This window comes from Cryptosporidium muris, genomic scaffold, assembly GCF_000006515.1.
Source record: "Cryptosporidium muris RN66 scf_1106632373453 genomic scaffold, whole genome shotgun sequence".
In the NCBI taxonomy this organism is placed as follows: domain Eukaryota; phylum Apicomplexa; class Conoidasida; order Eucoccidiorida; family Cryptosporidiidae; genus Cryptosporidium; species Cryptosporidium muris.
Window position 1 is genome coordinate 1,065,972 of NW_002196570.1, and position 27,378 is coordinate 1,093,349.

Sequence of the window (27,378 nt, forward strand, 5' to 3'; positions counted from 1 at the left end):
CTAATCTCTTGTAACTAATTATTGAATTGATTTAGTTTGCATTTGTATGGAACTACTGAATAATGACCACTGTGATCCTTATAAACGTGTCCGTAAACCAAACAATAAGCTAAAACTTAAAAGTAGCAAGGGAAGTGATAATACAAACAAGGAAGTATTAAAAGGAGACGCAGTAATATCAACATTAAAAGGTGAAAGTAACCATACAGAAGAGGTTTATAAAATAAATAAACAAGAGGGAGAGGGCAGAATTATTTCTTCGGGGACTACAGTGCATGGGTTTCATACAAAGTTTCAAGAACAATTACAAACTGGGGACATCATATTGGTTCAACATCCTAAAAGTTTAAGTCTTGAAAAACGTCAAGTGTCGAATATAATTAGTCAAAGAACTCTTATTATTGATACAGAGTTCAGCACAGATCTCATATCAACTTGTACATTTAGCTTTATAAGCAAGAGCAATGAAGACACTCATTTGCCTATACACTCAGATAGAAATTGTAAGGTAAAAAATGAAATAAGTAAATATAGTGGTACTACAGTTTCATATAGAGAAAAAAAAGGTTTCTATTCATATAAAACCACTGTAGAAAGTGTAGATTCAACTCTATCTAGAGAGGACTTATTGGATATCCGTGTCAAAAAGAATCGTGATAAGTATTGCTGGATATAACTTAAATATAAAAACAAACTAGAAATTAAATTTTAAATTCGGAAGTATATTAAATATTTATTATTCAATTATAATATGTGAATACATAAAGCATATAAATGGATCTTGATATTTATCTTTTGTCTAAATTATGATAGTATCTTAACATATAGTAAATTAAATTTATAATATATATATATATATATATTTACTCAAGATCTTTCAAAAAAAGAACCACTTTATAATGTAAAATTTACTGTCTTATCACTCTTAAAATACTAAAGATTTATATTTTCAAAATTCGCTGAGATATAGATCTTTTTTGTAGTACTATTAGATTACATAAAATAGAATATGTGACTTAATTCACTTTTTATCTCCAATACCTGACGAAGTACTTGCATGTGGAGTATTTAAATTAGATAGATCTTGTTTTCCAACATGGATTCTTCCTACAGTCTCACCTAGTATATTAGTGGAAATGTTCTTAGTGGCCTTAGGTTTAACTTCCTTTGGCACAGCTAAAGCAGCCTTTAAAGTTAATTTCTCAGCTAATTTGTATTTTGTAATTTTCAATTTTAAATTAAAATCTAGAGGAATTAGTGAAATGTGTGGAACACCACTTTGCATTAAATTTGCATCTGATCTAATTTCTTCCACTATATCTTCTTTAGAATTCATTAAAATAGCGTAATTTCTTATATCTATAATAATATGTGGCTCTTGATCACCATCTGATTGTTTTATTTTATTTTCATCTTCTATTGCACTTGCAACTATTAGATGATCAATTCCTTTCAAGTATATCTTCGAGCCTCTACATGAATATCCCGAAAATATATCTAATAGCATATTTCTCAAATTCTTATATACATCATTAAGTTCAAATATTGCGCCTTGGCATATAACTAGTGGTTTGCTCCCATATTTAGGTAATCCTAGTTTTGCATTTATAGATAATGGGATATAGCTTAGGACATTGAATTCATACATATCTAGTACATGGTCATCATAATATCTTGTAAACACCAAGCGAAATGGTCTCTTCTTAGAACTATTTGCGTATATACTAATACCTGCTCCATGTTTATGTGCCAATTGTTCCATTTTCACCATATCATCCCAAGGAGAATTAATTACATCTCCTCTAGATACCCCCCTCACCATTTTTGTATACGTACGTGGAAACAGTTTATAGATATCACGAAGTAAATTTTGAACATTTTCTTTACATTTCAAACCTTTTATAAGTAGGCGACATTTAGTTTCTTCATGAACTAATCCTTCACGCTTCACCGCAAATTTCCTTTTAGATCCCTTCAGCTTCTTTGATTTATCTATGACTTTTTTGCTCATTTATTATCTTCCACCTATATTATTTAGTTTGAAGTTACCAGATTGTATAATCTGACTACTTCGGCTACAGTTTATTTAACCTAAACCGGGTACCTATCTAAAACTAAAGGAGTTAGAAATGAGGCAACATCTTGGCGGTCATAAAGGTACAGCAAAAACTTGGCGGTTGAATTTCAGAATATGTAATATTTACATTGTAACTTATTCACATCTATAATAGATAATATAATATAATCCTACTTTTCTGAACTCAATTACTTTCCAGATATCATTAAGTTTGTACTATATTTATTTAATTAATAAGTATATTGATCTAACTATTAATATAATCACTCTAATTAGAGTAAAAAGTTAGAAGGATTTCCAGTATACTGAAATAAAATAAAACTAAGTATTGTTATCACAATTATTGTTATAATTAACTGAAATTAACATATTTGTTACTATTATTAATACTATATTAAAAACAAATACATAAAAGTAGAGTCTATATTTAGTTTTATAAAGACCTTAAGACAAAATATATTATTGGACGTTTCTAACAATAATAAAGATGTTTGTAAAAGTTTTCTATTTATATAGGCTATTAGAAATACTTGAAATAAATTTTCAAATATCTATGGACTAATAAAATATGCAAACTCATTTGTAATTATACAATGATGAGTACTAATAATAGCATTAAGAATTTATATCATACAAGTATCTAGAATATATAGTAAGATCTAAATTTGTACGAATAAAGATATGAAGAATATAGATCTTTAGTAATTTAAGCAAAGTCAGAAATATACTTTATAAATATTAAAAAAAAAAAAAAAAGTTGTAATATTTAATACTAAAACAGGAAACCCGAATAACTTAATATTCATATCTTCTTAAATTACAAAGATTACAAAATTGATTTCATTAAGGAAGTTGGGAAAAGTAATAGTATTTAAGTTATATCTTAATTTTAAAACCTGATAATTTCGATAATATTAATTATATCTCTTAAAGAATAAAATACGCTACTTGGTTTGAATAAAATCTCCATTATTGTTTAATCATTTTTGACATTTTCTCATACCTATAAGCACTGACCATATCATCTAATATATCTGTAAAATATTCTATAAAATAGATTGATTTGTACTGAACATGAAATTCCTTGTTTAGCATAATATATAGTTCCCACTTTTTAATACAATTTTCTTTCCAGAGTAATGATAGGTTTTCATTAAAATAATTAGATAGACATGGATTATTTTCTTCATAACTTTCATAAACATTTTGATAATTCGAGAATTCACTATTCATTATATCTAATTTAGCCCAATACTCAATTTTTTTCATTTGCTTTGCCTTAATAAAAGTAGTTATATCATATGAAGTATTAGCACACGTTTTTTTGCTAGCTTGGTCATTTACTGAAGTTTTCAATTCAGTTTCTTCCATAAAAATATATTTGAGTATATCATATGATAAAATATCACTGGGTATAATTGAATAAGAATCAAAGGAATGAATTTGAAAGTCTGAATGAACAGGAAGTTCTAACCATGTGTTATATTCATTATTTTCCAATAGATTATTTGGATCTTTATGAGTTAATATACTTGGATAAACATTATATTGCCATGTCATCCACCATGGAGGGGAAGATATAGTATTATGATCAAGATCTGAAGCAAGTTGGTGATAATAATGGATAAATGATGTAATTTTCCCAAAATTTTCTATATTATTTTGATATGTATATATGTCCTCTTTTATATTTATCTCTTCTAAAACTCTGAAATCTGAATTTAAGAAAGTATGATTTGGTATCTCTTTACATTTACCTACTTGATTTATGTTTAAATCTATATTGTGATTGTTACCTAAAAAATCATAGTATATTTCTTTGTCTTCATTTTCGGCACTTTCTACATTGCTAATTAAAGAAAGACTGTAGAATAATTCTAGTTTAATTAATTCTTCAGCAGAGATATAGTAAGTGAAATGGCGCAAGTTCAAAAATTGCTTATATTCATTTATTAACATTTCATACCAAAAACTACGGACTCTATTATCTATAATCGAAAGAACAAAATATTGACTTAATTTATTTTTGCATGACACTTCGGAACTGTATCTAAAACACTCTATTGCTTGTCTTAATATGCCAATTAGTTGTTCAATACTCATAAAATCTTGATTATCACTATTATTATCCAAAGATATTTTAATTCTTCTGTCATCGATACTAGATATATCATCTCTATTTGTTACTTTTCTTTTGTTATTAAGTTTTAGTCTTAGATTTGGATTTGAAACAATTTCTTTTAGTGTGTAAAATTCCTTCGATAGTGTGGATGCCTTTATCAATGAAATATTTAGTGAATTTGTTTTTTTATCCCTTTTTATTAAATATGCACTTTTTTCAAGAAGTTCATGGATAGCAATAGATGTACTTAGATTCATCTTAGTAATATACCTACTTGTCGATTGATCTTCATTATCATTATTACTTTGCATTTGAACTTCGAACAGCTGAACTAATTTTTTTGGTGGTTCCCATAAAGCTATTGCTTTCTCATAATCCTTTAAAACTGTCAAATATATTTCTTTTATCTCTAAACCGACACAATTATGAAAAAGAATTTTATCGCATACTTTATATGACTTTACTGAAGAGAAGTTCAGATTAAATATATTATCTTTTATGATACATTCCTTCCATTGTAAACGATTTTTCAGATCTCGTAAAATACAGCGTATTTCACACTTTGGATATACTTTTTTAAGAGTTGAATAATATATCTTATGGATATAATTTTTTGGTTTCATCCGGTATACTATCTTATCAACAAGTACCAATCTGTTAAAGTCCATTGATACTACCGGTGATCCTATAAACAAAAGGCCTTCCAAAGTTGTTTCATATTTATTTTGATTATTTCTATTTCGATTTATTATTTTTGCTTCATTTAATATTTCCTGCGACATTAAAAAACCCTTTGATATATCTATTTTTTTTAAACTCGGTGAATTTATACTGTTAGTACTACTTTCTTCATTCAAAAGTTTATAATATGCAGTAATTTCATCATCTAACCTCAAAAAATTTCCTTGAAATTCTTTTTTATTCATACTATTACTTAGGAAACGTAATCTATATTGAAGTGTTTCAATCTGTTTATTTAAAAAAATAGATCTCCTCCAGTCTAAATCTCTATTTCCATCATATATCTGACCATTATATTTTGATAAACTCTTATAAAAATATTCTTCAATATTTAACTCTTCGGTTTTTTTACTCTCTTCCAAATACTCAACTAAATCAATTAATTTATCTCTTGTACCAGCTAGCTGCTGTAATATATTATCCATACGAATTGAGTACCAATAAAGATGCCCTATATCCCATCCTACAACATTATTGATATCAGAATAATCTTGAAGTCCATCTTTATATATAAAATTATCTTTCATTTCGTAATCATTTGCATGTCTAGAGTCCTCAATTAAATCTTTGTCAATCAAAGTATGCTCCAAGTATCTATTAATATATTTGTCAATAATCCCAACTTCAACTGTTGGATAACAGACAGACAAATATACTGCATATAATATTAATAAAAGTACGAAAGAGTACTTTTTTCTGCAAGGGTAACTATATTTTACTGACATGAGGTAATTTATAACCTTAGCTACTTGTTTATAAAGAAAAGTGTAGAAATTTAAGATTAAATTTTCACAGTATGGTCTTCAAGAGTTGAGACTAAATTATTTTACTAGTATAATACGTCCAGGTTTCTTGCTTTCTATATTACTTTTGAATTTCTCACTTCAACTTAGACGACATGACGCTGATTAGCAAAAATCACACAAGAATGATTGAAAAACTTTTTAAATAAGATTATAATAATAACGTACCAAATAAAAATCCAATTAATATTTTATAAAATACCCTATCACAAGATTTATAAAAAAAGGTATAAACTATATTCTACTGCATGCATGTATGCATGCATATTACTTTGGTGAGACACGTCATTTAATCATTAAATAAAAAAATAGTTTATACTTTCTTTCTTCCTCTTAATCGAACTAAAAAAAGAGTTTCGTGATATTTTTTTATAATGACTTAATTAGTAATTTACCTTGATTTAATCTACGGATAATTTGTTCGCCATTTGGATGATTTGAAGAGTAAGCTTCAAGGATAAAATCAATCTATTTTAAGTAAATTAATCAAATCAATTATATTATAAAAATGACACTAATTTTAGAATAATCAAATATTTTTGTGGTGAAAAAGAAACATACCAAGCAATTATTTGAATGAGCAACTTGTAAAGATCTCTCTAAAACGTACAAGTCCACTGCCATATCTTCAGATTGTGTTTCACAATAACTTAAACCAAAGTCAATAAATTGGATGATCACATCATCATCCAACTTGCTGTTTGTTATAATAATATTTGAAGAAGTTAAATCCCCATGTATTACACAAGAATGAAGCCTAGCTATTGAACTACCTATATTGAGACAAATCTCTAGAAAAAAAGAAAGTGAAACAATAAGAAATTAATGCTAAATTCAAATCAAAAGGATCCATTTAACATACTTTGCAATATTTCTGAGGAAATATCTTTATTAGAATCGAGATACTCCTTTAATGTTACCCCAGACATATATTCCATTATAATTAAGCCATTATCACAGTCAGCATAATAAATTAAGGGGCAGTTTATACCATTAAGCTTGCATCTAGCAGTATTTTTCACTTCAGCAGCTGTTCTTGAGATCCTCAAAGTTTTATCTAACTGTATCTGACGATAACTCTTTTGAAATCTATATTTAAGAATGGCCTTAAAGCCCATGTACTCAACTTCATATACTCGCTATTTCAATGAAATTATTGATATAGTAACAAAGCATTAAAAAGGATTTCAAACCTACAGATTCAGCTCCTTGATAGATTAGGTTTTTATTACTTATAAGCTCATTCATTATTTAGAAAAGGAGAACAAGACTTAAGTTTGAAATAAAAATTCGAGATGAGGCGCCATATAGTAAGTGGTGAAATCAAATATCAACTACAGTTAATTAGATTTATAAATGATTAAGATAAACCTTCAAGTAATATAATATTAAAATGTCAAGGCTTACGTGCTTTATGTCTAGACAATCGTCTCTTAATACCTTTAGTATTTTTGTTAAAATGTCTTCTGTTCTTTATTCTCAGGTTCTTATTTAACTTCAGAAATGAACTTTTTTTTCTATGATAAATATCCTTTGAATTTCTATTTGTACTCCTTTCTTTTGTATTTTGAAGTAGGATACTATCCTCATTATTAGATATGAACAATATATTCTTGCCTACATAATGTCTACCTTTATTTTGAATATTATTTTCATTTGTTTGTGGTTTATCTACCTGTATTTCATTCTCTTTAATTATTATTGCATTAGCTTTGTTTTCGTAAGTTTTTTCATGTTCAATAGTATTATTATCTAGTAATTTCCACTCAGTATTATTCAGAGTATTTGATCCACTATTGTATATTGAAGATTTTCGATGTGTATCTTCATTTATACTTGTATCAGAATTTTCACTACATATAGAAATATCATTCTTAGACAAAGATAAATTTAATTCATTATCAGAATCAATAAATGTTTGGATTTTTTGGCATAAACGATAAGTATGACCCTTTTCTCCACATAAAGGGCAATAGGAAATCTTGGGACAATCATATGGTCTATTATTAGTATCACAAATTAAGTGACCAGGTTCTAGACATGTTCTACAAATTGCAAATCTATATTTAATAGAATTACGAGCTAATCCAATTATACTATTTTCGTAATCTACTTTAATACACTTATTTGTTTCATTGTCATTATTGTAGCATACAGTCCTTTTCACATTTAAATATGATGAATAAACGCTCAGATTATAACATCTACCTTTGCAATGTCTACAACTTATATTATTTTTGTTATCTCCTCTATTCCAGGGGCAGTTATTAGAACTATGATACTTACTTGTACAAATATAGCAACGACTTTTATTGCAATGAGTTCCATAATGAACATCGACGCAAAAACTGCATATTTTTCTTTTATCAACAGTTAGAAATTTTTTTTGCTGAATAATTAGATTCATTGGAATCCTCTTAGTAATACAATAAGATTTCATATAATCAAAGTAGCGCATTCTCACAAATTTGTGATTTTTATCCTTTAGATTTAATGAATATTCGGAATACTTGTCCCATAATATATCACTATCCAAATATTTTGAGATAATAGAGCATACAGTTTCCTCTTCATCTGAATTGTCAACAGTGGAATTCCTATTTATAGACCATTTATGTTCATTTAATTGTCTATAATTTATTTCTTGAATAGGATACCTATTTAACTTACTATTATAGTTCCATCTTCTAGGTTCTTTACTAAATTTCCTATTACTTAATTTTCCACTAAACATATGTTTAAATCATATTAATAAGATTAGATACAAATGGCAATAGGAGAAAGCCAGTAATTATGTTTTTAGATAATGTCAAAATAAACCAACTTCTATCCTAAGAAAACTTGGCGCTAATACCTGACTTTTTAACTCTTGTGAAATGAAATGGTTTATAGCCAGACAAAGTACTGTGATAAAATTAGGTTATAGACCTATTATGTGTATACTAAAAGAATTTCTATCTCTTTAAAATTTAACTAGTTTTTGACATTACATTTGGAATAAAATACCTTAGTAATCGGGTTAGGATTCAGTACTATAGCGGTACCACACTCTGGACAAAATTTTAAATAATAATTCTATGACATTAGAGAAGTTTCAAATTACATATCTGAAGACTAAAATTGGAATTATTGAAGAATGCCTATAGATATTAATCGAATTAGAGTAGAGAAGGGTGGAGATTATGATAAGATAGCAGAGTCTGAAATGGCAAGATATAGGGGTATAGGAGGATTGGAGGAGTTGGTGAAAATCGACCAGCAATGGCGTAAAGATATCTTCAAATTAGAACAAGTTAAGAAGGAGGTCAATGTAATTTCGAAGGAAATAGCTCAAATAAAGAAAAAAGATGCAAAGGCCAATTGTGAAGAATTACAGAAGAAGAGTATGGAATTGAAACATGAAATTCTTTTAACTGAGAAACGGGTCTTAGAAGTTGAGAATAGACGTGAGGAGTTGTGGAACAGAATAGGTAACATAGTGCAACCAGATGTCCCAATATCAAATACTGAAGATGACAACAAAGTATTACGGAGGTGGGGTGATATCCCTAATATTATAGTGGATGGTACACCAGGGAAGATGCATCATCACGAAGTCATGAGTCGGTTAGGCTTTTATGATAGTGCTAAAGGGGCAGAAATTGCAGGCCATCGTGGTTACTTTTTAAAGCAAAGTGGAGTTCTTTTAAGTATGGCACTAGTTCATTATGGCATGAATTTTTTGGTAAAACGAGGTTATATAGCTATCCAACCTCCACTTTTTATGAAGAGAGATTTAATGGCAAAGGCAGCTGAACTGAAGGATTTTGAGGAAACATTGTATCACATACCTGCAGATATGAATAATACAAAAGATGCAGATTCAAATAGTTTGTTCTTAATTGCAACTTCGGAACAACCCTTGGCTGCACTGCACATAAATACTTCTATTGAACAGAAAGACCTTCCAATTAAGTATGCTGGTATTTCAACCTGTTTTAGGAAGGAGGCAGGAGCACATGGTAAGGATACTTGGGGTTTATTTAGGGTTCATCAATTTGAAAAAGTAGAACAATTTTGTGTTACAACTCCAGAAGAATCTAATGAAATGCATGAAGAGATGATTAATATTTCGGAGGAATTCTACCAGTCTTTAGGATTACCATATAGGGTTGTATCAATAGTTTCTGGTGCACTAAATGATGCAGCAGCTAAAAAGTACGATTTAGAAGCTTGGTTTCCAGGTTACAATAATTATAGAGAGCTAGTATCATGTTCAAATTGTACAGACTATCAATCTAGGGCTTTAGAATGCCGTATGGGATTTAAAAAGGGAGATCGTGAAAAACTCTATTGTCACTTTTTAAATGGTACTTTATGTGCTGTTCAAAGAACTTTATGTTGTATTGCAGAGAATTATCAAACTACAACCGGCTTAAAGATACCAGCAGTTCTTCAACCATATTTAGGTATGGATTTTATCCCTTATCCAGATATTTGCCAATCAAATATAGAAGATTTAAAAGGAAATCTGACTAGTGAGTAATTCAAGGCCTTAATCTCAAAAATATTGTATCTATTCAGATAATGTATTTCCTAATATTCAGAAGCTTGAGTTAATCAATTATTCAAATTGAGCTTTAACAGATAAAAATATAAATGAGATATTGTGAGATTCATAAGTCAACAGAAGATAAGATAATTGTAATTCAACATAAAGGCTTGGGGATGTCAAAACTTGTTAATAAATTGTAAATTTGGTATTTATTAATAATATTCTCATCAATCATAGATACTGTTATTTGAAATAGCTTTTATTATTTATGATTTTTTTTTGTTTTCTCCAGAGCTTTATTTTCACTATTTAAATCTTAGAATTTCATATTCCAAAGTTAGATTAGTCGAATAGGGTATATTTTCTAATATATTATATACTAAATATCTTGTAATATTACTACTACTTATTCATATTTAGTTTTGGATGTAGTAACAATGCAAGATTCAGACCCAGATGTATTATTTAGTGATAATGAGTCGTTAGGTATTATTCTTGAGTGTATATCTTTTGCTTGACCTGAGTAAATATACCACCAACCCATTTTAAGCATTAGTATAAACCAATATATATTTACTAAAAGCAATGTCATTAGTAAAAAAGTACTATAAGCACATAACCTTGTACTAAGTGCAAGGCTGATTTGTCCATAAACTGGGTATAAGACAATACGTGAAAAGCAATATATTCTCAAATAAGCCCATGCAGCTAGTAAAATTCCAAATAAACCAAGTGTTATAGCTTGCCACTTCGTATCAACAAATACCTTGCAGCCACATGTTAATATATCACATACATTATGTAGGAATAGTACAATAACTCCAACACGAATAAAGTCACCAGTAAAAGAGAAGGCTAATAGTAAGCATGCAATTACTATTAATAATATATTTTCCCAAATGCCCTGTAAAGGTTCTTCATTTAACAGACAGAATAAGCTAAATAAGAAATATCCACCAGATAAATAGTAATACCAGACAAGCCCCCTTGATACAGGTATCATTGTATATTGTACCCAGTATGATCCCGTCTTTCCATTTCCAAGTAATTCTGGTGGTAACCAGTCAATATTATAATAAAATAATATTACCGATGCATATAACGACGCAAATATAAAATAGAACATGCGAAATGCCATTGTAGAAGATCTTTGGATTTTAGCTTCTCTCACGCGATATGGTAATTGACCATCTATTGCACTATCAGCTAATGATTCTAAGTATGGTTTAGTCCAATAATAAAGTATAATTATAACTCCACATATACAACAACTTGCAATACATAAATCTCTAAAAAAAAAGAGTATAGCACACAAATAAAATACTTAATAACTATACTATCAAAGATCTGATATGTAGTCTGAAACTTACAATAAGTGCTGGCCCGAAGCTGATCTTTCAATATAAAAGTGGTTTGTTAGAGAAAACCATTGAGCTACAGTCCATACAATAGTTACAAGAAGTATTACTCCAAAGAATGTGTCCACTTTTACACTCATTTTTTTGGATAAGCTGAATAGCTTGAATATACAATTTCTAATATATATAAAGCTAATCTATTTTCCAAAAAAAAGGGAATTTAACTGGAAAGGTCCGAAATCTTGTAATTAAAAAAAAAACCATCTTTTACCCACCTTTGGAGCGTATTTGTGGGATATATTGTTAGCGCCATATTGTGGTCAATATAAGTCTAAAGGTATAAAATACACTAAGAAAAAATTTGAATATTTGTTTATATATAGGACATTGTATGTTCCTATAAAACATTTTTAAATATACTAATAAATTGGTTAGTTGCAATTATTTAGAATTTGGAAAATTTTAAAAAAGGTGTTTTTTTATATACAAATATATATGTTAAGTAATAGTGCCCTAGTTTCACTATAAAATAAGTTCTTTCGATATAGTGTATTATTTCATATACCTTTTTTATTATTTAATGAAAATTGGAGAAAAACCGTAGGGTTGTGGTGCATAAACAATTGCAGTGTCTCTGCAGCACAATAAAAGCATGAAGAGTTCTTAACCCGCCTAGTAACCGCTTAGTTTTTCTGAGGAAGTTACCTTTTGAGTGCAACCAGGAGTTACCAAAATACAAATAATAAATTAAGTTTTAAGAAATTAGCTAACAATTAGGCTTCTATACTGTTCTAAATAGAAACTAGAAGCTATTATATAGATGTCGATAAAGCTTCGTGAACTCATAAGGCTTGTTAGAAGCTGTAAAACAGCTGCTGAAGAGAGATCAGTAATAGCTAAAGAATGTGCCCATATTCGTGCTTCTTTCAAAGAAGAGGAAAGTCAATATAGGCAAAGGAACATTGCAAAACTGCTATTTATTCATATGCTGGGGTACTCAAGTTCATTTGGTCAGGTTGAATGCTTAAAACTTATTGCAAGTAACAAGTTTTCTGAGAAACGTGTTGGATACCTAGCATTGTGCCAATTATTAGATGAAGATTCAGAAATTTTACTGCTGGCTACTAATAGTATTAAAAATGATTTGAACAGTTCTAATCAATATGTCAATGGTCTTGCCCTAACTTCTATTGCAAATATTGCTCCAAAGGAAATGTGTAGAGCTGTATTTCGCGAAGTTTGTGAATTACTAATGGTTGGAAATCCATTTATAAAAAAGAGAGCACTCTTATCAGCTGTACATATTATTAGAGTAGTGGATGATATTGAAATAGAGTGTTTTTTACCATATATACCATCTTTATTAGAGGATAAACACCATGGAGTTTTATTGGGGACCTGTCATCTATTAAATACAATAATACAGTATCACCCTGATCAAATAGAAGCATTGGGGCATTTCTTACCATTTCTAATAAGGATATTGAATACAATAAGTATGGCAGGCTACTTAAACTCAACTGAATATGAAAGTGGTGGTATAACAGATCAATTTCTTCATGTACATATCCTTCGTGTAATTGGCAATCTTTGTAGTGTAATACAACCTGAAATTAAAGAAGAAGTATGTGCATTGTTGGCTCAGCTATTAACAAATACAGACCACTCTAAAAATGGAGGTAACTCAATTTTATATGAGTGTGTCCGTTCCATAATAAAACTTTTGCCCTTTGTAGAAGAAGAAGGTTTGTATATGCTGGCAGTAAATGTTGTTACAAGATTTTTGCAAAATATAGATATGAATACTAGATTCATAGCTCTTGGATTACTAGAAAACATGACAAATTTTAAATTTGGTAATTTTATAGATAATGCTGGTATAACAACTGGAAATAAATATGGAATAGCTCCTCATCAAAGCTTAATACTAGATTGTCTAAAAGATCCAGATCCTTCTATTAAAAGAAGGGCATTAAAAGTTATATTTACAATAGTAAATAATGACAATATCAAACACTTTGTGAAAGATTTACTCAATATTTTACTACTTTCTGTAGAAAAGGGCGATAATGACTTTGCAATTGAATTGGCAACTGGACTTTGTATAGTTATTAAAGCATGTACGCATGCAAATCCAATATGGTTTATTGATACATTCATAAAATTATTTTGTTTAGCTGGAAATTTAATTAAAGAAGAAGAAAGGGATAGTTTTTTATCTTACCTATCATCTTTAGGGGAATCTTTAAAAATTCATTCATATATTGTTGAAAAATTATATTTATCTTTACTTAATCATTTAGATCAGCTCTTATTAATTCAAACAACAGTTTGGTGTATTGGCGAGTATTCACAATTTTTATTTCAAAACAACGAAGACAAGAACTTTGTACATGATGGAACTTCAAATACTAAGAAATATGATATGATAGATCCTAAAGTTGAAGATAGCAAGCATGTAGATAATGTATTACATAAAGGTATATCCAACATGAGTGCAATAACTAGTGAGTCAATTATTGACCTCTTGGAATATATACTAACTCAGAATATTCGTGAATTTAACTCTACAAATTGCTTATTAACTAATTTACCCATAAATATAGATATATCAACTCCACTAAATGGAATAGGGTATGTAAATTCTCCTAATACAATTGAAACAACAATACTATTAACTTTAGTAGCATTAATAAAGTGTTCTACACGTCTTCCAAAAGAAAAATTAAGAATACAATCTATACTAAAATTCCACTTAAAGTCATGGTCTGTTGAAATACAGCAACGCACATTTGAATACTTTGAAATATTACAGCCTTGTTGGGACGCAAATAGAAAAACAATTTTTGATTTAATGCCTCCATTTGACTTTTCTAAAATACAGACAACTCCTAGAGCATCTTCATTAACTGGTATTGGAGTGAGTAATATTCATATACCATCTCTACATAATAAATTATATGGAATTAACAAAGCAAAAAAGGATTCTTTATGTGAAGTAAATAATGGAACAGTTACAAATCTCAATACTAATATGAATTCTACTCCAATAACTATAGATCTTTTGGATTTATATTCCTCACCTGATAATACATCTTATACTACTAATAACACAAACAAAGAAGCTGATAAGAGGAATAATGAAAGAATTCTAGTTACTGATTTACTTGATGACTTTGCCCCAATTTCAACTCAAAAAGATGACTCCTCTACAGAAGTAAATATACAAGTAAATACATCAAAGCAGGATATTTCTGGTTTATTACCATCATTAAATTTATCACCTACTTCTCAAAGTATAACAAAAAAACCAAATACTTATTCAGTATTAGATGATTTATTAGATTTTGGAGTTCCAAAAATTATGAACTTATCCAGTACACAGAATAAAGATATCTCTCAATTTAAAAATTTAAAGTCGGAAAATATTGAACAATCTCAAACTAAAGATATTGGGGATATATCAAGTGCGAATTTAACTCAACCCTTGTTTAGTGTTACCACTAATAAAAGTACCTACTTATCTAGTGATATTAATATAAATACCAATAATGATATATGCAATAATAAACTCTATTTAGATACTACGAATTCTATTTCTGGAGATTTATTAACAAATACTAATTTATCTGCTTTACCTGAATCAGCTTCTAATAATTTATTGCTAAATTCTAATAATACACTCCCTCCAACCAAAACAATACAAATATTTGAGAATTCAAATATTAGGATTCTTATTGATCTTTCTAAGCAAAAAGATCTAAATACCACAAGTATTTTAGCAAAATATTTTAATATTGGAACCAGTGAAGTCTCAGAGTTTAAATTAGAAATTGCAGTACCCAAATATTTGAATATCCATTTATTTCCAGCTAGTAATGATATTATACCACCATATAATTCTATGAATCCAGTGACTCAAGAAATTAAGATTAAGAGAATTGATGAAACTATAAATAAACCCATATTAATGAAACTACGCATTAGTTATAATATTGATAGACAATCGGTTTTAGAATATTCAAATGTTGCAAATATACCAACTGACTATTAACAATATTATTAATCAAGCTATCTGATATTAGGTAAGTAGTTATAGGAATATATAAGATAATAAATTGATATACAAAAAATATAAATTAATAACTAAAGGCTTTTAAAGGGAAAATATGGACACTAATGTAATTACAATATTCTAAACAATGTATAAGGTTATTAAAATATTTAACTTGGCTATATTATTATTTAATATCTCTAGATATTTCTGAATTATTATTTGCTCCTATTGATAATATTTTAAGAATTTCTATACTTATCTTTTTATTGAAGTGTTTATTTTTCTTTTTGCATGTATTTATATACATTCCACACTTGAAACATCCATTTTCACAAATGCATGATAATAAATTCTCTAAAGCTCTATTTGCAACAACCTCAATATTTACTTTACCTGTATATGTATCAGTTTTTCCATTAATTGGTTGAGAGTTTATTCCAATTACCTGACTCAGACATCCGTTGCCGTTTATTTTATTCTCATAAAATAGTAAAGTTACAACATCTGATTGCCTGTTCTTTCCACTTGAAATATATACTACAAAAAAAAATCAAAACAAAAGTTATTTAGAATATTTCAATATGAAATTCATCAAAGTACTGAATACAGTACAATAGTATTGAAAATATGACATTATCACAATAAAGTATCTTGCAGAAGATTATTATCTTTGGAATTATATCCAATATGATAATGTAGATATTGAATTAATTTCTAGTTCTTAATATTTAGCAGAGTAATCATTAGTATAAACTTACTATCTGGACATTCACATTCAAGATCTAGTATAGGGAAATTAGTAGATACTAACGGAAATGTATTCATTATAATATGAGTACAAGAATGTATACCTTTATTTAATTCATGAATATCTATTAGACTATCTAATCGAAATCTTATTTGCAATCCAAATGTGTTGAAGGAATATTGAATTGGACTTTTCAGATATCTTTCTTTAATATATTGCCATTGATTATTAATGAACTCTTTAGTAGTAAATGAGTAGACAGAATTTGTAACCCTTGATAGGGCAAAGTAGAAATTTATTTTATTTTGAGTTGTATATCTTATTCCTTCCCCAAACATTTCCATTGACACCTCTCCATCTGATACTGTTTTATAGGATCGTTGTAAATCTTCTGGTTTGTATCTAATAGCAGTACCTATAAAAGCAAAAAATATTAGTAAGCTATTAAATAAACTTAAAAAGATAATATATTCTTTTAAGTATTACCTCTACGATTTCTTATATCAAGTTTTTCAATTTCATAGGAAATGCCATTAACATAATGAATAGCTCCTGGATGAGCATTCCATATACAAGTAATAATAGGTAACTTATCAATTAATTTATTCTCTTCATTATATATAAAAACTTCAAATTCCCCACCTCTTATAGGAGTTCTTTGGTAAACATCAACTAAAGATTTTATAACTGTATCTTGTTTAGTTAGTAGCAAAGAAAATAAATTCAAATTGATTGACTTATTAATGTATTTATCAAATTGAAAATGATTACATTTTGACTCCACTAAATCCCAGTCATATACCCAGAATAAATTTGTTGCATATTTTATACAAGAATAATTCTTACAAGGCAAGCCCTCTACGTTAATTATATTTGTTTTGTTAGTATGGTATATACTACAGTTGTTCAAATCAGTAACTTTGTCATCTAAATTGTTATAGTCTAAATCAAAATCCAATTCAGTTTGTTTTTCATCATTATATATATCTGTAACTTTATTTTCCAAGTAGAATTGATTTTTTAAAATCTTAATTTCACCTCTTATTTTTAGTATATCAATAATCTCTAACAACTCAATAATATGACTTCCAAAATATAATTTATCCCTATTTATTTGAAAATTCTTATATGCTTCATTAGTACAGCATGCAATATGTAGAATTAACAATAGTGGATTATATGGATTAATAATACATGGTTCATTAGGTTTAGATAAAAGCTCATCTCCGTGATCTCTCCAGTACAAATCTATAGGTGAATTTTCTTCTAAAAATAAAATCCTTAAGCCTTCAATATTTGGATTTCTTCCACATCTACCAAACTGTTGTTTTAATCTATTTATTGAGTCAGGAAATCCATATGTTAATACACAATGGATTGATTGAATATCTATTCCTAATTCTAACGCAGATGTGCAAAATACTATCTTTACCTTTCCTTCAAATAATAAAGACTCTAATTCTCTCCTTTTTTGAACTGGTAGTCCACCACGATATATAATTATTTTATTTCTACAATTGTCAGATAGTCTAGAATATTTTGTAGTTTCATCAAATATATTGTACACATGTTCAGAATTAATTTCACTTAACTTTTCTAAATCCATATAATCTTGACTATTATTATTATAGCTATCTTTCAAATCACTACTAAATTTAAAAATAGAACCTTTCTGATCTTTGGATTTGATATTTTCAATCTTTGATATCAAATTTTGTAAGTCATTTCTCATCATTTCAGCTTGTTTTCTCCTTTTACAAAATACTAGAGTTGATTTATTTAGAAAATACAACTCTAGCAATAAATTAAGACATTCCTTATAATTTGAATTAGATCTTATAGAGTCACATTGTGGTTTAACTACCTGTGAGTTTGCAATATTAAAAACGTTACTATCCCAAATTATAGTTAGACATTTAGATGCTAATGAATAATCCTCTTCAATAAGCGTAATATTTTGTACATTATTTAAAGTATTTGAAGTATTATCATTTGTTCTTTCATTATTCTGTTCACTTTTAGATGTTTCATAGCCTTTTATACTATATAATGATATACCAGTTAAGGTATTGAAATGTTGTAAAGGATTAAAAATTGTAGCTGAACAAGATATATATATTGGAAAACTTTTATTATTAATATTAAATTCACTGTTTATTGTTGATATCTCTACAGTTTTCTGCAGAAAATATGTTATTGAACGTCTAAACCTTCTAATTACTAAACTGGCATTTGAACCATATTGTCCATTATACACATGAACCTCATCCATTACAAATAGACGAAGTTTGTCATATATACTGCTTGCAATAAAATCAATATTCCAGTGTATAAAATCAATATTTGATAAAATAATATTACTTTTTGTAACTATATCAAAACGTTTATTTTTCTCAGTATCTCCATCTAACATTCCTAATACCGGCTTCTCTAAAAAATATGAAATCAATCTACTTATTGAATTAAATTGATTCTGAGCTAGGGCTTTAGTTGGAAATAATATTAAAGTTATAGATTTAGGATCTTCAAGATAATATTCTATAGCTGGGATTATATAACAGAGAGACTTACCACTTGATGTTGAAGTTGATAGTATTGTATGCTTTCTTTCTATAAGAATACTTTTAATTGCCTTAGATTGATGAATATAAAACTTAAATCTTTTATTTATAGTATTACTATCCTTTCCAGTATTTATAAATTTCTCAAGAGCAATAAGAGTTTGTTCATGCAATATATTATATATATCATCATTTGATTCACAATATACAGGATCCTTTTTCTCTTCAATTTTTCTATAACAAATCTTACCATTTAGTATATTACTGTTTGCTATGAAATTTGCTACTTCCTCTATACTGTGAAGTCTATCTAAGTCATTTGAATTGAAGTTATTTATTTGTTGTACTCTCTTTTTAATATGTAATATTTCGTCTTCTGAAGAAATTTCTAATGATTCTTTTTCATTTATTAATATTTCAGACTTTGGTCTTATTTTTAAAGGTGATTCTCTTATTTCATTATTTTCTGATAGCCTGTTATTGTTTAAAGAAACTAAGTTCGTATTTATAGACTCCTTGGATAAGTAATCAATCAGTTTACTTGACAATTTATCCATTACACTTCTTGATAATATTTTATTATTCACTCTATTATTACTTTTAAATATTATAGTATACTTATCTAATGCTGATAATGAAAGTTCTCTTATATTTACACAAACATTATTAAATGCGATCATCTCTATATCTTCTTCAAATATTTCTAATATCTTTAACAAATCAGGTAAATAATTCTCACCATGAAATTTCTGACATCTACCTAAAGAACTTAAACAGTCATCTGATATACCACAGAGGATAGTTGAAATTTTTGGTTGTCTATTAAGGCGAACAAGTTTGTTGTATATCTCTAAAAAAATATTACAATGTAAAAACTGAAAAGGAATTACTATATAATGTATTTAATATTACATTATTCCATAATTTCGGTAGTATTATTTTTATATGACTATACTTACCTAAAATTCTCCTAAGTGTCTCTGATAGTTTAAGTCTCTGAAGAATTTGGTAATGCAATTCTTTTGCATATCCCTCTCTTATAATTCCTTTTTCATCACCATTATTACTTTGTTCAAGCTTCCTTTTATTATGAGACATAAATTCATTCAAAATTAGATTAATTAGCCAACAAAGATTAAAATAAAGTGAAAAATTACGTTTGTAAAAAGTGGAGGCTATAAATTGCAGCATAAACCTTGTACAAATATATCTCTACTTTGATATAAAAAAAATATTTTTAATTAAAGTACTTATTGGTGTAATAAATACAGTTTTTATTTTGTAATTAAATTTAAATATAGGTATAAACAATACTTTTCAAACTTTTTTTTAGTATTGTATAATAAATTATAGTTTTAACATAAAGCGCTGGTGGTCTTTTGTCTGGAGTTTTTAAGAACTATTGTAAATACTTTCTTTAGATTAATATATATTATGGAGAAGTTCTCTGATGCGATCACATACTTAAATAAAAAGATCAATCATATAGAGGAGGAAATCCATATCTTGGATGCTAAGAAACATCAACTAGATCTACAAAAGCAGGATATAGAGGGTAAAGTTAAAATAAACAATAATAAAAGTGAAATAATTGACAAATTCGAAATATATCTAACTAAGATCTCTGCTTTTAGGTTAAGTAACAATGATGAAAAATTTAACCTACTTTTAGAGAAGGTTAAGATGTCAATGATTCAATATGGCTCTAAACGTTTTTCATATTATAAATATAATATTATTAAACAATGGCATCTAATTTACTGCACTCATTGTAAAGATGCTGAAGGAAATTTATATTGTAAAATAGTTGAAAGTATTAAATTATACGATTCTATGAACCAACCCTGTTATATCATTGATATAACTGACATATATAAAAGTTGTATAATAGAAGTGTATAATCAAATAAGAAATCCACTCATAGAATTTGATTTTAGTAAAAGTCTAGAAGAATTTGTAACTTTTATTATAAATATAGAAAAGGATTACCCGGAAATTTACTGCAAACTTCATATACATAAATATTTATATCAAATAATATTTCCATTTATATATCTAGAAATGCTTTCTTGGGACCCATTGCATTTAATTAAGGAATCAAAGGAATTAGAAGAAAATATATTAAATTCTGAATTACTTAAAAATAAGAATATAATTGAGTGGAATAATAACTTTAGTATAGAGAGCTTTAAGTGGTATAATTTTATTTTACGAATGCTAAATATGACTTCAGAGAGTTATATAGAATATAATGATCAGCAAACTAAAACAGATATTAATATAATGAATATTAGCAAATTTAGTAGCATTATTTATGATGGTATTGAATTTATCTTTACAAACTATATTTGTGAGATAATAACAAATATTTGGATACCACTAAATATTGAAGAAACAAATGATATTATATCGTCTATAAGTATCATATTTTCAATCATTCCAGATCAACAACTTCCAAAATATAAGACCTCATTAAAGATACTTCTTTTACAAAAATTCATTTTATGTTTCAAGGAACTTATATTTCCAGTATCAGATCTGCAATTTGATAGTTTATATGATGATCTAAATGATTCAGATTATAACTTTTTGCTTCATTTATTAAGTTGGTGTATCTCTCTTTCAAATTTTGGAAATATTATAAGTGATGCTGAAAAAAAAGATTTATTAAATATTACAATCATCCACATGATAGATTATTTAAAAAATACTCAGATTACATCTAATACAAGTACACATGTATATAAAATCTTATATATGAAACTACCTGAAATGGTAAAATTGTTATTGAAATCAAAATCTTTAAGATATAACATATTGCAAGTAATAGATTCAATCAACAATTGCAATACTTTAGAAATGATTTTTGAATATATATTCAAATATTCTTGGATAGATAAACAAATAATCAAAGATAATTCAGATGCCTCATTATAAATGACTAGTAGAATAAGAATGAGGATTAGATCCATGTGAATTTGATTGTTTACCCCCTACTTTTTGTTCTGAGTGTACTTTATTATTATTCCAAGACTTCTGTGTCTGGAATGATTGTACATTATTTATATTATCTCCTCTAACTTTATTAAATAATGTCATTATACGATCTTCAATCATTTGACGAACCTGCGATGATGAGAGGACCTCTAATATAATATTTCGTATCATATCAGGAGTTATATTTAGATTATGACCAGTATATTGAGTATTTTTAACTTCATAAGTATCAGATATTACTAAATGCTCATTATTTGTAATTGAGTCTGAACTCTTTATATCTTTTGAAGATAATAATGTACCATTACTATTTATCAATGATTCTGAGTTAATGGTTGATTGCATCATTTTTCTATTACTTTTACCTAAAATATCCTTATAATGTAATAATTTTTGTACTGAATCAATTATTGGAGAAGGTTCACTATCTATTGACACTTCAATATTAGCATTATTTTGTTTTATTGTCTTCTTATTTAACATATCAAGAATTGTTTTGCCTGCATCCTGGGAATATGAGCATACTCCTTCAGATAATATTGGTATTATATTTGATAATTTAGATACTATTTGTTTCAAAGTATTTTCAATATTCTTCCTTTCTTCTATTTCATAAAACCATAAACAACATACTCTAACTCCATTTTGTAATTCAGTATTATTTATATCATTATATGATACCATGTTACCACTTGGTATTTTATAAAATAGAAAATTTGTTTCACCACTTAATTCCCATTCTCTTGTTATATTCTGAATTAGATTATCTGGATTTTTTTGGTTTATAACTATTAATTCATATTTAGGTTCTGTAGAACGCCTAACTATATGTAAAAAGCCTTCAACATCTCCTCTAACCCACTTTTGACTAGAAGTATCCATTACATATACACTAACAAAACTAGAACAAGCTACTATCTCTGCAATATCATTATCATGACGTTTTAGTAATTGTAAATTTAATCTTCTACGTTCTAACTCAAATTTAGATAAATTATCAAAATTATTAGCTTCATCAACTCCTTTACCCTCCTGAAGTTTGCTTGAACTATCTTTCATATATATATATTATCTAAGCTGAGCCTTTACCTCAGCTTATTTCTATTTTATAATTATTCAATTATTAAATCCCCTTTATAGTACTTCAATAATTTCATTATTATTCGAAGATAATTAATGCCCATAAAAGGCGCCAACTGTTTGCGCGCTAAAACATCATTACTCCGTATTCACCTTCCAATAAATATAAGCAAAAAGTATTAAGAAAAGTTAAGACGAAAAAAAAGTCAGTACATTTCTAATCTTACTTTAAGTTATTGCACTCAATCCCATCAAATTTTTATCTATGTAGGTTATTCACTGTATTATTTTAACTATTCTTTTTAGAATAAATCCTATTAATAAAGTACTTGGATACTCGAATATTTGTATATAGATAATTTAATATAATATTAACTTTATTTGCTTATTAGGATATAATTAGGACTATATATTTGATTTTTATCAATATTCAATTTTATTATTTCATCTATATATTTATATAGGTAAAGATATGGATATTGAAGTTTCTAATATTAACAGCTTCTTTAATAAAGGAATAGATAACAAGGAGATTGTACCAATTTTAGAGTATAATATTAATAGATCTTTATTTGATGAGCTAAAATCTTACAATATCTTATGTATTGATATAAATAAAGATATTGATATTTTCTGTGTTGGAACTAAAGATGGGGAAATAATACTAATAAACAAAATGAGTATGAAGATTATCAGTAAAATTAATACAGAAAGTTCAAAATCTATAATAAATGTTTATATAAAAACTGGGAAATTAAATTCAATAAGACTATTTGCTATTGATGAAGATGGTAATCTACTATATTGGATTATTAAAGAGGAATCTTTAATCATTTCTCATAAACATTCAATAATAAAAAAAAAATTTATAGCACCTATAAAATTAATTGAAATAATAAAAAGTTTAGAAGAAATTGTATTAATTACTACTGAAGGACATATAATACTTGCTAATATACCTAATGATAATCAGATTCAAAATATAAGAACAATATATAGGAATAAATTATATGATACTAGAAATTTAACTATAATCTATAGTAATCAAGATGAAGAGTACTTTTTATATTGGGTAGTTAACAATTATTTATATATATATGATATTAAACACAAAAATACTATTGTAATATATCCCTTAAAACAATATATTAACAATAATAATAGTCTAAGTAACTCAATAATCCTCTTTAAACATTCAAATCAACAATATATTTCTATTCAAAATAGAATTTTTTCTATTTATATATATAAGGAATTATCTGAATCTACTTTAAGAAATATTAAATTAATTTATATATTAACAATACCAGAGAAATATAAGATAATATCAGTTAGACCATTTTATATTACTCCATTTAAAAATTCTTTTATTGCTATACTATTAATGAATCAAGAATGCTTTAATGAAATTGAATTAATATTACTTGATAAATTGTTTCATGTGATTACACATCATAATATAAAATTTTTGACAAGATCTTTATATAATGAAGATAATAATATTAATTCAAATAATTATATTGATTTACTTGTAAATAAACCAAAAATTTATAATTTCTTGAAGACACAAATGATCATTAATTTTAATCACAATAAATCATTTATCATGATATCTCGTACAAGTAGTGATGATTTATTATGGTGGTATAATAAAAAAAATGAAATTAATCATGTATTATATTTAATTGATGAGAATATATCTTATGATATGGAAATTAAGATAATAATTGATTTATTAAAAAAAAATAAGGTTAAGGAATCTTTAGATATTTTAAAAAGAAGAATATACTTTAATAATTCATTAATATATTCGTATTATTTAAATAATAAAATAGAGGATTTATTATTTGTATATATGAACCTTTACAATTTTTTTGGGTATTTTGAAGAATTTGTTACTTTACTTATTGAATATAAATATATTATATTAATATCAATTAATTCAATGAAATGGTTTTTTAAGTTAATTAAGTGTGTATTTGTATATGATATTAAATTATTTATATTTATTTTAAATTCTTGGTTTGATGTTATTAAGAAGGAATTTTCTGATAATGAAATAACTTATCAGGAGAAGTTGTTATTTTTTATTAGGATAAATGAACCATGGATTAGTGAACTAAAATTATGTTCAGGATTATCTTCATTATTTCTAAAAAAAGAAAAGGGTTATATTGATAATATTATAAATTGTAAGAGAAAGTTGAATATTTTATTTGGTTATATTAAAATATTACAACTATACCAGAGAAAATCATCATATGAAGAAATATTTATTATTTGTATACATATATTAAATAAATGTATTGATAATAATATTTTTGAAGAAATTTTAATAGACATTATAGATAAAATTTCAAGTAATGATATTGGTCAAATAATTATTGAGCATATAAATTGTATATTATTAATAAATAATCAAAATATTTTGGAATTATTATTATTTGGTGGATATGTATCAATTAAAATATTATATGATTGTATAAAGAATAATAAAAATTCAACTTTTATATTTTTTAAATTTTTGGTTTATTGGCAAGATAAGTTGGTAGATTCTACTAATTATATTAAGGATTCATTTTTTAGTTTTAATATATCTCGTAAAAAAAAGAGCATTGTTGCAAACTATGAAATAAAGAATATTTCAAATAATGTTTTATATTGTCTTGATGAAAATATTAATGATTATTTATTATTAGATGATGTAAAAGGTATAAAAAATAGCTTTAAAATATTACCATTATTGTATGTTGAATTTGCTCCACATCAATTATTAAATTTTATACTAAAATTTAAGGAAAAATTGGATTTTAATATTTTAGTTAATGAAATTAATAATAAAATTGAGGGTTTAAATGTTGATTTTAGTAAATTTGTTGAATATAATGAATTAAATAGAAGAAATTTTGATAATGAAGTAATACATTCACATATATACTTAATTGAAGCAAAGTGCCTTTCATTATTTTTAAATAATAAATCAAATAATCAAAAAGAACTTCTTTATAATGATTTATTTAAGACTTTATTAAACAGAAATCTTGTATTCAGTTGTATATCATTAATTATACTTTATAAGGAGGAAATTGAATTCTTATGGTTAAGTTTTATCGAGCAGTTATATTCAAGTAATAACCAAAATATTGAAAATTTTATTATTTGGGCTGATTATATTTCAAAAAAAGCTTTTAATTCAGATTTGAATTGTTATCAATTACAAAATATATATTCAAATAATCCAGTACGGAAATATGTTGAAAATATATTAGCATATTTTAATTCTCATTATAATTGCTCATTATCTATATTTTGTTGTGATTGGCACTATTTACCATTTAACTTCGAATTATTTGAATCAAAATTACTTGATGAATTAAAAAGGCTTATTAATTTTAGTAAAGTTCAAATTTTTCAAAATGTCAAAACTATTGACTCATTTATTGATTTAGGTGTGTTATCTCATCTAAAATTCAATTTAACTATAGCATCAAGTAGTTCAAATGTTCTTTTATCTGCTCAAAAAAGCTTAAAACAATATTTTTTAGTGAAATTGTCTAATTCAATTATAATATCAAAAGATACTGATTATTGTAATATTTGCTTTAGATTATTACTAAACCCAAATTTTACCAAGAAACTACACAAAAAAATAAAAAAAGTGGAATCAATTTTAAATGATAATAAAACTCCAAAATATTATCCTTATAATTCGATAAGAGGTATAAGTTCTGGAAGTTTAGATATTAATAATTTTAGTTTAAAAGATTTTCAAGATGTTAATGAAGGCTCAATTGTTATTTTTAATTGTGGACACTCATACCACTATTATTGTTATTTTTATGAGATATCCCATTCTAAAATACTTTCTGAATATCTAAATATGGTATCAGATTCATTAAAATGTATAATATGTCTTTACAACAATACAATGTCTCATCTTCAGTTTAGTTAGTATATATAATAGAAAAAAAAAAAAAAAAACTAAGCTAGTTATTATCATAAAGGTGTAAAGCTGGCTAAGAAAGAAGATTTACTAAAATTTAAAACTTAAATTTCTAAAATATAAATAATAGAGTAAATATATAAATCAATAAATTTAGTTTACATGTAGTTACTATATATAAATAAATTTTTTTTTAAGGTTGCATGCATGCAGTGAATATATTTTAGTCTGTACCGCTATATTCAATCTTAATCTTAATTTTTTATAATAATAACTGAAATTATGAAGTGATTTTTTTTAAATAAGCTGATAAGTTATATTCTAAAGTTATATGTATGCATAAAATATTCACTATAA

At 26.3% G+C, this 27,378-nt stretch overlaps 12 protein-coding genes across 12 annotated transcripts, besides 25 other annotated features; 5 read left to right on the forward strand and 7 right to left on the reverse strand.

The window, feature by feature from the left end:
• Positions 1-46: 46 nt before the first annotated feature.
• Positions 47-676, forward strand: CMU_042040 (uncharacterized protein; the record flags this gene model as incomplete). Its single annotated transcript, XM_002139444.1, has 1 exon — positions 47-676. One exon carries the CDS (start codon positions 47-49, stop codon positions 674-676), a length of 630 nt encoding a protein of 209 aa, XP_002139480.1.
• Positions 677-721: 45 nt separating this feature from the next.
• Positions 722-753: a sequence feature (AT_rich).
• A 90-nt stretch (positions 754-843) lies between these two features.
• Positions 844-863: a microsatellite.
• Positions 864-1,021: 158 nt separating this feature from the next.
• CMU_042050 (BRIX domain-containing protein) lies at positions 1,022-2,011 on the reverse strand (the record flags this gene model as incomplete). The annotated part of the gene is made up of 1 exon (XM_002139445.1): positions 1,022-2,011. The coding sequence occupies one exon, from the start codon at positions 2,009-2,011 to the stop codon at positions 1,022-1,024; it is 990 nt and encodes a 329-aa protein (XP_002139481.1).
• A 392-nt stretch (positions 2,012-2,403) lies between these two features.
• Positions 2,404-2,474: a microsatellite.
• Positions 2,475-2,797: 323 nt separating this feature from the next.
• Positions 2,798-2,849: a sequence feature (AT_rich).
• Positions 2,850-3,046: 197 nt separating this feature from the next.
• Positions 3,047-5,665, reverse strand: CMU_042060 (uncharacterized protein; the record flags this gene model as incomplete). The annotated part of the gene is made up of 1 exon (XM_002139446.1): positions 3,047-5,665. One exon carries the CDS (start codon positions 5,663-5,665, stop codon positions 3,047-3,049), a length of 2,619 nt encoding a protein of 872 aa, XP_002139482.1.
• Positions 5,666-6,112: 447 nt separating this feature from the next.
• Positions 6,113-6,991, reverse strand: CMU_042070 (TP53-regulating kinase, putative; the record flags this gene model as incomplete). The annotated part of the gene is made up of 4 exons (XM_002139447.1): positions 6,113-6,211; positions 6,305-6,534; positions 6,606-6,882; positions 6,941-6,991. 4 exons carry the CDS (start codon positions 6,989-6,991, stop codon positions 6,113-6,115), a joined length of 657 nt encoding a protein of 218 aa, XP_002139483.1.
• Positions 6,992-7,139: 148 nt separating this feature from the next.
• CMU_042080 (uncharacterized protein) lies at positions 7,140-8,477 on the reverse strand (the record flags this gene model as incomplete). The annotated part of the gene is made up of 1 exon (XM_002139448.1): positions 7,140-8,477. The coding sequence occupies one exon, from the start codon at positions 8,475-8,477 to the stop codon at positions 7,140-7,142; it is 1,338 nt and encodes a 445-aa protein (XP_002139484.1).
• A 187-nt stretch (positions 8,478-8,664) lies between these two features.
• On the forward strand, positions 8,665-10,268 carry CMU_042090 (seryl-tRNA synthetase family protein; the record flags this gene model as incomplete). Its single annotated transcript, XM_002139449.1, has 1 exon — positions 8,665-10,268. The coding sequence occupies exon 1, from the start codon at positions 8,880-8,882 to the stop codon at positions 10,266-10,268; it is 1,389 nt and encodes a 462-aa protein (XP_002139485.1). The 5' UTR covers positions 8,665-8,879.
• Positions 10,269-10,683: 415 nt separating this feature from the next.
• Positions 10,684-11,775, reverse strand: CMU_042100 (longevity-assurance protein, putative; the record flags this gene model as incomplete). The annotated part of the gene is made up of 2 exons (XM_002139450.1): positions 10,684-11,566; positions 11,648-11,775. 2 exons carry the CDS (start codon positions 11,773-11,775, stop codon positions 10,684-10,686), a joined length of 1,011 nt encoding a protein of 336 aa, XP_002139486.1.
• Positions 11,344-11,366: a sequence feature (AT_rich).
• Positions 11,776-12,455: 680 nt separating the features above from the next.
• CMU_042110 (AP-1 complex subunit gamma protein, putative) lies at positions 12,456-15,689 on the forward strand (the record flags this gene model as incomplete). The annotated part of the gene is made up of 1 exon (XM_002139451.1): positions 12,456-15,689. One exon carries the CDS (start codon positions 12,456-12,458, stop codon positions 15,687-15,689), a length of 3,234 nt encoding a protein of 1,077 aa, XP_002139487.1.
• A 46-nt stretch (positions 15,690-15,735) lies between these two features.
• Positions 15,736-15,781: a sequence feature (AT_rich).
• A 95-nt stretch (positions 15,782-15,876) lies between these two features.
• CMU_042120 (DEAD/DEAH box helicase family protein) lies at positions 15,877-20,099 on the reverse strand (the record flags this gene model as incomplete). Its single annotated transcript, XM_002139452.1, has 4 exons — positions 15,877-16,229; positions 16,451-16,855; positions 16,927-19,851; positions 19,961-20,099. The coding sequence occupies 4 exons, from the start codon at positions 20,097-20,099 to the stop codon at positions 15,877-15,879; spliced, it is 3,822 nt and encodes a 1,273-aa protein (XP_002139488.1).
• Positions 18,568-18,588: a sequence feature (AT_rich).
• A 122-nt stretch (positions 20,100-20,221) lies between the features above and the next one.
• Positions 20,222-20,247: a sequence feature (AT_rich).
• A 25-nt stretch (positions 20,248-20,272) lies between these two features.
• Positions 20,273-20,301: a sequence feature (AT_rich).
• Positions 20,302-20,435: 134 nt separating this feature from the next.
• Positions 20,436-21,858, forward strand: CMU_042130 (uncharacterized protein; the record flags this gene model as incomplete). The annotated part of the gene is made up of 2 exons (XM_002139453.1): positions 20,436-21,776; positions 21,832-21,858. The coding sequence occupies 2 exons, from the start codon at positions 20,436-20,438 to the stop codon at positions 21,856-21,858; spliced, it is 1,368 nt and encodes a 455-aa protein (XP_002139489.1).
• Positions 20,720-20,744: a sequence feature (AT_rich).
• Positions 21,859-21,932: 74 nt separating the features above from the next.
• CMU_042140 (Dcp1-like decapping family protein) lies at positions 21,933-23,057 on the reverse strand (the record flags this gene model as incomplete). The annotated part of the gene is made up of 1 exon (XM_002139454.1): positions 21,933-23,057. One exon carries the CDS (start codon positions 23,055-23,057, stop codon positions 21,933-21,935), a length of 1,125 nt encoding a protein of 374 aa, XP_002139490.1.
• Positions 23,058-23,418: 361 nt separating this feature from the next.
• Positions 23,419-23,461: a sequence feature (AT_rich).
• A 23-nt stretch (positions 23,462-23,484) lies between these two features.
• Positions 23,485-23,541: a sequence feature (AT_rich).
• Positions 23,542-23,550: 9 nt separating this feature from the next.
• CMU_042150 (uncharacterized protein) lies at positions 23,551-27,030 on the forward strand (the record flags this gene model as incomplete). The annotated part of the gene is made up of 1 exon (XM_002139455.1): positions 23,551-27,030. The coding sequence occupies one exon, from the start codon at positions 23,551-23,553 to the stop codon at positions 27,028-27,030; it is 3,480 nt and encodes a 1,159-aa protein (XP_002139491.1).
• Positions 23,928-23,949: a sequence feature (AT_rich).
• Positions 24,354-24,379: a sequence feature (AT_rich).
• Positions 24,572-24,600: a sequence feature (AT_rich).
• Positions 24,724-24,765: a sequence feature (AT_rich).
• Positions 24,791-24,827: a sequence feature (AT_rich).
• Positions 24,845-24,912: a sequence feature (AT_rich).
• Positions 24,989-25,096: a sequence feature (AT_rich).
• Positions 25,346-25,416: a sequence feature (AT_rich).
• Positions 25,469-25,604: a sequence feature (AT_rich).
• Positions 25,847-25,923: a sequence feature (AT_rich).
• Positions 26,040-26,067: a sequence feature (AT_rich).
• Positions 27,031-27,059: a sequence feature (AT_rich).
• A 53-nt stretch (positions 27,060-27,112) lies between these two features.
• Positions 27,113-27,218: a sequence feature (AT_rich).
• Positions 27,219-27,378: the final 160 nt, after the last annotated feature.